Source organism: Ursus arctos, unplaced genomic scaffold (genome assembly GCF_023065955.2).
Source record: "Ursus arctos isolate Adak ecotype North America unplaced genomic scaffold, UrsArc2.0 scaffold_33, whole genome shotgun sequence".
Lineage (NCBI taxonomy): Eukaryota > Metazoa > Chordata > Mammalia > Carnivora > Ursidae > Ursus > Ursus arctos.
The window spans coordinates 21,339,066-21,349,118 of record NW_026623019.1 but is presented as its reverse complement, the minus strand read 5'-3'; the positions used below and the strand labels follow the sequence as shown (position 1 = coordinate 21,349,118).

Sequence of the window (10,053 nt, the reverse complement as noted above, 5' to 3'; positions counted from 1 at the left end):
CTCAGAGGAGAGGCTCATGGAAAGGCAATCAGAGCAAAAAACCCTTCTCGGATTCCCTGCTCTGCCCATCCCTGAGCATGAAGCAGTGTTGGGCCTGGGCAATGGGTGTTGCCCAATAGGTGGCCGTGTGAGACGTCAAGAGTCAGAACTTCTGTGCCCTTACTTTGTGAAAGACTTGTGACATCATAGATACTCAGGATTCTTCCCTGAGGTAACCACTGACCTCCATGCTTCACAGAGGTAGTCTGAGAATCACATGAGATAATTTACATGAAAGTACTTTATACATGAAGCAAGAATACTAATCAGGTTCACATCATTGACCATTTGACCTCATTTATTGATTATTGGGGCTTTCAGAGTCTAATATCCTAAGGATTTCCCATAAGGGGACTCTTGCATTAACACCTGTGTTTCTACTTTCACTACATATAACGTATTCTCCTGGTTTCCCAGATCACAGATGCTACCAGAGAGAAGTGGAGGAGACCCGGAAGCTGATCTCTGTTTTAAGGTGGTGACCAGTCTTTCTCCTTCTATCCTGATCCCTCTTAGAGCATGTTTTATGCATTCGTAGGGATTCAATGTAGCCTGCCATAGTCATGGGAGAGGGTAACCATAGGAGCAGGAATTGGGGTGAAGGCTACCGAGTACCTTGTGAAGTCATAATGGTGGGGCATTGTGAAGGGCAGCAGGCTTCAGGTAGCCCCTCCCTTGCCAGGCCAGCATGTCCTCCTCCCCTTGTTCCAGTCCTGGCTATAGCGTTGTACCTCCTGTCTCCTGCAGCCCTCTAGGCCGGCATCAGAATACCATCCACTTTCGTCAACTGTTATGTCCAGACTCCTCCTGTGAGGTATGTAATAGCACAACTGCTGAGATCAATCGGCTGCTGTTCCCGGAGGCCCTGAAAGATGCTACTCCTTTGGCTACCACACCTCCTGTGACTTCCACATCATTCACTCTCTCCTCTGACTCCTCAGCAGTCCCTCCAGGAGACCTAATATCAACTTCTCTGCCTGAGCTTTCCCCACCACCTGCCTCCAACTTCTCACCTAACCCAGTGATCCCCGTGGCTAACTTTTTTCCACCCTCACCACCGGGTGATTCTTTGCCACCAGAGCCTCTTACTTGCTTGGATTCCGAATTCCCTGTGGATCATTTCCCACCCCAGCCCCTTGCCTTTCCTCCTCTCCCACCATTAGATGCTCAGACAGCGAATCCTGTTGTCCAAACAGAGGCCACTTTGTCTCTAAATACCATCTTCTCTCTGGACCCTACCCTTTCCCAAGATATCAACCCCTTACCGGACTTGTCCCAGCCAGTGAATCACACTGAGACCGTTGCTTGTGATCATGCACCACCAACCGTGTCTGTTTCACCACCACCAGACTGCAGTTTAACTGTGACTAAATCTAAATCAATTTCCATCTCAACAAAGCCTGTTTCAGAGAGCTCATCTCCAGATAGCCCTAGTGGGTTGTCTACTCATGTCCCCAAAATCACAGGCATCGACCACTCCAGATTGTCAATTTTAGACTTCCCTGGGTGGCAAACTCATGCCAAAGACTTCTTCCCTTCAACCTTGGCTCCATGTGATTTCCACCAAGAGTTTCTGGCCCTCCATTCTTCAGAGGCTTCTTCCAGGGGAGACCCTGCAGCCAACTTTGTAGAGCCTGGTAACCTCTCACTTCTCAGCCCTGATGGCCTGGCACTTCTAGAGAAACAACTTCAAAAGAGGAGTGACGTCCTGATGTGGAAGGAAATGAAAAAGGGTTCTTTTCCAAAACAAACAATTACTGATAAACATGACTTGGCAGCCTCCCTTCCTTTCAGGAGCAGCAAAGACCAATCAAAGGAGCTGCATATGCATCAGCAGCCCCCATATCCTACAACTTTGGAGGAGGGCCATTTACAGCAAACCCCTATCCAGCTCTTCTGGGGTCTCCCAACTCTTCATAGTGAGTCCTTGTTCTCTGCCGCCCATGTCTCAGATGATTGTTCCTCCATCTTTATTTTCAACAGAATCTCAAATGCCTCCGCAGAGCAGGAATCCCCAGTAGTTCCCCATCCTCTTCCTCTATCCTTACCTGAGAACCAGCCTCAACTCCTGACTCAAACCCAGGGCCAATCCCAGCCCCCACCTATCCCTCAGGTCCAGCCCCAGGCCCACCTTCAATCCCCACTCCCAATCCTGCCATCTTGTCCTCTACCCCAGATTAAGATCTGTGGAGTGTGTTATCACAGACCTCAGAATGAATCAGAGTCTCTCATGTCAACTGAAATGGAACATCTGGAATGGAATGTGTTGCAGAAGGAACAGGAAAGTATGTGGGGTTTACCCACTGTTGTCCAAAGATCCCAGGAGGACTTTTGTCCTTCAGCTCCTAACCCTTCTCTTAACCGTAGGGCCTCCCAGGCCCATGTTGCAATCTGTATCCTTCCTGGTCAGTTTCCTCTCAGTGATGAGCTTCGGACAAAACTAGAGCGTCACCTTCGAAAGAGGCTCATCCAACACCGGTGGGGCATGCCCCGCAGGATCTATGAGTCTCTATCACTGATGACGCGTCCAAGTATTTTTTCAGAGATACCTGAGTCACAGCACTATCGTGGACGCACATGGATCTCTAAGAGTCAGAGTAAATTGAGCGCATCTGAAAGCGTCTATGAGGGGGCCTCAGACATCCTTCAGCTAGAGGATGATGACCTGGAGAAGGACGATGACCAGAAGGACAAAAATGACCTGGAGAAGGACAACAATGACCTGGAGAAGGACAACAATGACCTGGAGAAGGACAACAATGACAAAAACTTAACAGTGTCTGTGGAGACTGCAGGCCAGAGACAACTTGAAAATGCTCTGAAAAAACATCTGAGCAAAAAGTTAGAAGAAATCAGTGAGGGTCGGCTCCCTGGGACTGTGCATAATTCATGGCATAGTATGAAGCAGGCATTGCTTCTTTCTGAGAAATCCCACACTGAAGTAAAACAGAAAAGTTTGTCACCATCAGTGGTTGAGGACTACTCCCTGAATACCTTCCAGGAGCTTCCCTTTGTTGAATCTAGTGCACAACAGATGCTGGAAGCCCATATTGAAAGGTTTCGTAAGAGGATGACATGGGGACTTCCCCCCAGGGTCCTTGAATCCATAGAGCTCTTTAAATCGATAGAGGCCACATCCCGTTCTAGCTTTTCCTCCTCATCCAACCTGATTTCTGAGGTAAATTTTAAACCTGGGAGCTTCAACTCCCTTAGAGGAAGCTCTAAATATCTCCATGGAGACAAAGAAGCAACAGCGATTTCAGCCCCCATCCTGGATCGTCCTCTCCCTGCCACCTCAACTGTGGGCAAGGAAGAACAGAGAATTCCGAGGCAATCACCCTCTGATATCAACCAAGAGTTTGCAGAGGATGTTCAGAAAATTAAGGATGGCAGACAGACTTGTACACCTGTCAAACATGACACCGTAGGCAACAGATGGCCCCCAAAGCTGCCTGCAAGGCAAGCTGGGGCCAGACAGGAGCCAAAGGATAAGAGTGCAAATTCCAGCGGTAGAGGAGGAATGCAACAAGGCAAAAAGATGAAGAATCTAGAACCTGCTGTTGTGCCCACAGTGTCCAGGGAGATATTCAGGGCCAAGGAACTTGATGCTCACCAGTCACCGTTTAATATCTTGACAACCAGCAAGCCAGGAAGCTCCCAAATTGTAAAGGTGAATGAGAATAAAGTCAAAACTACTGTCCCCATTAACCCCCCCCCACCAAACATATCAATTCCCCAAGATCCTGAATCATCAACCCTTAAAGAACAACTGTTGCATGAGTTAAAGCTGAAACTGGAGAACAGAAAGCATAGCCAGGCACAAGCCCAATGCAATGGCTTGCCCCCTGCTGCAGATACTTTGACTTATAAGACCTCACTGACTCATGCCCAGGGTGTCTCCACTGGGGACATGGGAGCTTCCCAAGTGCTGCATGTCCATTCAGAGGACACAGGAATTAAGAGGGAACAACAGCAGGAGCCTTGGGTCTCTAGGCATGTCTTAAGGAAGTGCCAGAACAATCTCCCACCAGCTGCAATGACCATGAGTTCCAAGGCACAAGAGCTTGGTGGAGGGGATGCAGGATTGGGGACATCCCAACTTCGAAGAAACAGTTTCCACCCTACTGAGGATGTGGCATTGAAGAAGAGGTTCTCTACTGAGCATGTGGTATTGAAGGAAAAGCTGGAAAGCAAGCCTTCCCAGACCCTATCACAGATGGGTCAGCCTCCTTCTGAAAGCCTTCTCAGAAAAAAAATGAAGCATTTTTTGCAATGGCTTAATCCTGGGATAAAATGCAAAAAGCAAGAAAACTTCCAGGAAAAGGGCAGCCCTCTATCATCTGTGGAAAGCAGAGGCCTTCTTAAAGGTCAAACTGCCTTTACTGGGACGACCAAAGCTCAGAAAATTACGCCAGACGTTGGGAAGTTCCTACAGGAGAAAATGGGGTGTCGGCATGCAATAGATAGCACCTGCTCTCAACAGCCCATTCCCTCCCCAATCAAATTTGGGAAAACTCAGCAGAAAGCACAAGTGTGGGCCCAGGCACAGCCTGTCCAGGGGTATCCTTTCAACTACAGGGCTTCCTCCTATAAGGAGACAAATACCAAGCTCTGCCGCCAAGAAGTAGTCTGTGCAGGCCAAGGCCGTACTGGAAGCATCAGACAGATCAGAGACCAGTATATGCCCCAGAAAGCTGTGGCATTTAAGGACCAGCTACTGTATCAGAAGTACCCCCTATCCATGCCCCACAGGGAGCCTGCACCCCACCCAAACACCACCTGTAGGCATCAAGCTGGCCAGGGGCCTCGGGTCACACTCACCACTGCTGAAGGCACTGCGTTCAGAGAGCTGTCTCAACTATTTAGACAGAAAACCCTTCTCCAGAATTTCCAGGGGGGGAAATTTCCTACCCCAAAATAATCCCTTGTGAAGAATATTCTCTCCAATAAATATTCCTCTAATGATAGTGATGTCTGTTCTGTGTACTGTACTGGGGGCATGGGTTTTGGGTAAGTCAGTTCAGCTGTTACTGATTGCTTCCTTTGGCTTCTAAAAGGTGACCAATCTCCTGGAGCTCTTGAGAAATAACCATGTGCTCCCCAAGCCCCCAAAAGCCTATTTCCTCTCTGATGATGTTTGAGGAGATGGGCGCTCTCTCCTGCCCCTTAGCTTAGCCTTATTGAAAATGTATAGTGGCTCACATCTTTCCCCTCATTGAATGTTTTGCAAGTCTTCTATATCTGGTATATAGAAGACTTGCATTTTCAGAAAATAATGATTAAGCCACTGTTTCTTATTTACTGTTATTGTGTTACAGTAGCTTAATCATTATTTACTGTTATTGTGTTACAGTAGCTTAATCATTATTTAGAAGTCAGTGATCAGAGGATCCCACAGGTGGGTGAACTCTGAATGGGAGTGTGTGAGGGGGTGTTGTCCCAGTTGATCTTGGGTTCGTTGGGGTAGGGTTGAAGAACAGCATAGATGCTGCTTAAGAATCTGTCATGTGAGTCATGTTAAACTTGACATTGAGGTTTCCCACTAGAAGTGCTTCCCTTCCCTGGGCGTTTCTTCAGGCTGCCTGACTGATGATGTTTTCTGCAGAACAAAAGCATCACATAGCTGTCAGTGGTAGGTATACTGACCGGGCAGCTACCACCTAATCCCCCTTATCCTTCCAGCTTGTATGTTCCCTGTTAATTTTTCAACTCCATGTCATTTATTTTCCCCTTCTTGCCTATTCACCAAGGCCTTGTCTTCCGTTCCTCACTCTCCAAGGTAGAACTGATGGTTTATCAGGTAACCAACATTTAAGAAGCTCCAGTACAGCATAGGAAATAGAGTCCATGGTACTGTAATAGTGTTATCTAATAGTGTTATCTGGTGAGAGACGGTAGCTGTAGTTGTGGTGAGCACAGCATAGTAGAGAGTTGTATACCTGAAAGTAATGTGAGATTGCATCAACGATTCTTCAACTAAAAAGCAAACCAAAACAGGCTCTAGTACAAGTTGGCCCCATCCAATCCCCTTCCATCTTTCCTGTCTAGCAAAATCTTGTGTCTCTGCCTTTTCTAGAAATGCTTGTAAGTAACTATTATTAGATTAAATCTCAATTTCACAATTGAGTCTACTCACAATTGAGTCTGCTGATGCCCCAGCACTACCTGGAAATCATTCATTCATTCCACAAATACTTATCCCAGGCTGACTAACGTGAAACAAAAGAAACAGAGTTAGGTAACTATTTCCTTAGTACATTCTCTCCTCAGTGTTAGATTTATTTTATTTTATTTTATTTTATTTTATTTTATTTTATTTTATTATTTTAAATTTTATTAGAGAGCACGAGCACAAGCAGGGGGAGTGGCAGAGGGAGAGGGAGAGGGAGAAGCAGGCTCCCTGCCAAGCAGGAAGCCAGACGTGGGGCTCAATCCCAGGACACCAGGATCATGACCTGAGCTGGAAGCAGACACTTAACTGACTGAGCCACCCAGGCGCCCCTCGGATCTATTTTAAATTTCCTTCACTTTCCTCAAACTTAGGCCATCTTCACTTGCTCAGCAGATGTGCTGGATCACAGCTCACAGAGAAGAAAGAAAGACGTGATGTGGGAGCTTTTCATAAAACAAAACAAACAAAAAACCTTCCAAAAATTTTCCCGTTCCTCTTTTCTTCTTCCTTCCTGTTACATGGAAACAGGTTTCCTTTCTAGTCTCAAAGGAAATGAACTTTCTGTAATGTCTTTATGGAGAGATAAATTCTAGTTTGATGGACTGATCTACCTCTTCCAGGTCTCCTTCTGACCCTCTTCCTGTCCTTCTGAGGCACCCAACATCTTTGTTTTAATGCTTATTACTACAGAAATGTTTAAACATGTACAAAAGCAGATAGAACAATATAACTTTCCTCATATTCCTCACCCAACTTGCACTATTATCATTTGGCACGTGTGATACATCCCATCTTTTACACTATGATTAAAGTGCAAAAGCCCATTTAAACATCTTGCCATCCATCTCTGAGACACATGCTATGTGCCCATGTCAAAGCTCTCACATTTCTTTGGTATTTATCACTTGTGGAACATACAACAGGTGTGTTCAGCATTGGTGACGAAGAAGCACTGAACTTTAGAGGCTTTGGCAATCAGTTCTGCTCTGCCTTCCAGTCAACCCTGAGGAGCCATTTGCATGAATTCCTCAACTCCACACAAGAAGTAGTCTTACAGAGCAAATTCAGGGCACAATTTCACTGTCCCTTAATCACATAGTAACTGTAACAAGCAAAAAGTATAGAAGAATACTGTTTATGTTGATAGACTTGACACTGCTCTATGTGTTTTCAAATATTTAGAAGAAAAATTTGTCCTGTTACTTTTCAAATGAACTATCGTGTTTCAAGTTAAACACAGTAGATCAAACACTCCTCTCTTTCCCCAAATGCCATTAAAAGTAAAAGATTAGATGAAAAAATGCTCAACATCATTAGCCATCAGAGAAACGCAAATCAATTTGCTAGCACTTCACTCCCACAAGGATGGCTAAAATCAGAAAGAGAATACAAGTGTTGGTGGGAATGTGGAACCCCACAAAATGTTGTGGGAATGAAAAATGGTGCAGCTGTTTTGGAAAACAGTCTGGCAGTTGATCAAAATGTTAAACAGGGTTATCATATGACCCAGCAGTTCCACTTTTTGGTATATACCCAAGAGAAATGAAAACACAGATCTACACAAAAACTTGTAAACATGTTCATAGCTATCTTATTCATAAAGTCAAAAGAAGGAAACAATGCAAAGATCCATCAACTGAGAAATGGGTAAATAAAATATGACATATCCATATGATATATTTTTTGGAATAAAAAAGACCAATCCATGCCACAACATGGATGAACCTTGAAAACATTATGTTACATGAAAGAAGCCAGTCACTAATGACCACACACAATGCCATTCACATGAAGTGTCCAGAATAGGGAAATCTAGAGACAGAAAGTAGATTCATCTTAGAAATGGGGGGAGGAGAGGAGAGGGGAATGATAGCAAAAGATTGGACATTTTTTTCTCTTAAGTCATGACAATGTTTTAAAATTGACTATGGTGATGCACATGTCTGTGCATATACTGAAAATCATGGAATTATACACGTTAAATGGGTGAACTATATTTCAATAAAGCTGTTAAAACAAGTAAAGGATTTAAAAGTAAGTACTTAAGGATGACAAGGGGAGCATATAAGACAGGAGATGTCAACATTTTTGGAAGATGGAAATCTGGTGGAGGAGGGGTAACCGACTAGCAGAGCAAACAAAGTGCTGGCAAATCAATTCGCACTGTAATATGCAGGAGACAAGCAACCTGGTGGCACTAGAGAAAAAAGAAATTAGGGGTTCCATGTTAATAAACAAGTTGAATTTTTGTTCTTTTTTTGTTTGTTTTATATTGCATATAATTTCTAAAATCTTTTTTTTTTGAATGGGGGTGCTCTTTGCCAGTATTTTGTAAAATCTTGTTGAAATGTTAGCATGCTTCAAATGTGCAGAGAGGATCCCAGGTTTCTTGAGTGGGACAGAACCTGAGACAACTGTTTTACAGTTGGCATTGCACACATCGGGGTCTGTGTATGGTGGAGGCAGCAGCTGCTGGAATCAAAGCCATAAATCTCAAAGGCTGGGTTAAATTCATTTTTAAAATGTATGTATTTGAAAATAAACTTGTGGAAAAGTTGCATAGATGGTAAAGCCATATACCCTTTATCCAGATTTACCTATTAGCATTTTGACCTGTTTACAATCTCTCTCTCCTTTCCTCCTCCTCTCTACATAGGAACACAGATATACGCATATGAAAATTATGCACACATTCTTGAATATTTGAGATATTTCATGCATCATGCACTTTCTCCCTGAATATTTCATTGTGTATTTCTTAAGAAAAAGAATATTCTCCTACAGCACAGTTATCTCCTTCAGTAAATTTCACATTGACATAAAACTTTTAACTAATCTCCCACTCACATTCCATTTTTATCAACTTATCAAATAATGTCTGTGTGTGTGTGTGTGTGTGTGTGTGTTTGTAAACCTCCTTTGCAGGATTTAGTCTAGGATAACATACCACATCTAGTTGTTGTGTATCTTTAGTTTCCTTTAATCTGGATCAGTTTCTCAGCCCCTCTTAGAACAAGGCCATTTGTGAAAAATAAATTCGATGTGCCATATTTATAACCCCTTCTCACCTGGAAATTTTTTGGTGTGTGGCTTATCTTGCTCAGACTCAGACTGTGAGTCCCAGGGGCTTTAGGGACAGTCAAAACCACACTTTCTATTTAAAAACAATTCCAGAGATGCAAAGATACTGGAGGGATTTTTCTTAACAGACATAGCCCCTGCAGTCAAGGGAGGGTATGTGAGGTGGGGTGGGCTTGAAGTGTAACTTCCTTTTGGGTAGAGACAATGGTGAAGCTGTGGATGCATGAGAAGAGAGGTAAAGAAAGGATCTGTCATTACTGGTAAACCCTTCTCATATAGGAGGGAAAGGATTGGGTGTCTAGGGCCAAGACTGATTCATCAAAGAGGGAATGTAGGTGAGTCAAGTAAGGGAATGATACAGAGCTTAATTTCAACAGTCTATAATCTAAATAATGAAGCTGTAAGGGTTCCAACCATTAAATGACTAGGTCGCATAGGGAGATGAAATAAATACATATAAACCCTCAACAAAAAATGACATTATTGTTTAAAATGGATAGAGATGACAATAGGTATTTGGTGAAAAGTTAGAAGGTATGTGGGAAAAATACTTTTCATGGAAGGAGTAAGCATAAGTGTCATTCAAAAAACCTCAAAAGATATTGCTAAATATAATTGTGCTCATTAGACATTATGCTAGAGCCGCCCACTTCCTAAATCAAGATGAGTTTTGTCCTGTGAGCTGTGATCCAGCACAGTTGCTCTGTAAAATAAAGAAATCTTTAAAAATGTTGGGGGGAGAAAGGGGATTTGACAGAAGA

At 43.7% G+C, this 10,053-nt stretch overlaps 1 protein-coding gene across 1 annotated transcript; it reads left to right on the top strand.

Moving 5' to 3' along the window:
- Nucleotides 1-727: 727 nt before the first annotated feature.
- LOC113269868 (spermatogenesis-associated protein 31D1-like) lies at nt 728-4,960 on the top strand. The gene has a single exon (XM_026518841.2). The coding sequence runs from the start codon at nt 728-730 to the stop codon at nt 4,958-4,960; it is 4,233 nt and encodes a 1,410-aa protein (XP_026374626.2).
- The last annotated feature ends 5,093 nt before the right edge of the window (nt 4,961-10,053 follow it).

Excerpts from the sequence above, each read along its gene's own strand:
- LOC113269868 (XM_026518841.2), top strand. The coding sequence starts at position 728 with ATGTCCTCCTCCCCTTGTTCCAGTCCTGGCTATAGCGTTGTACCTCCT.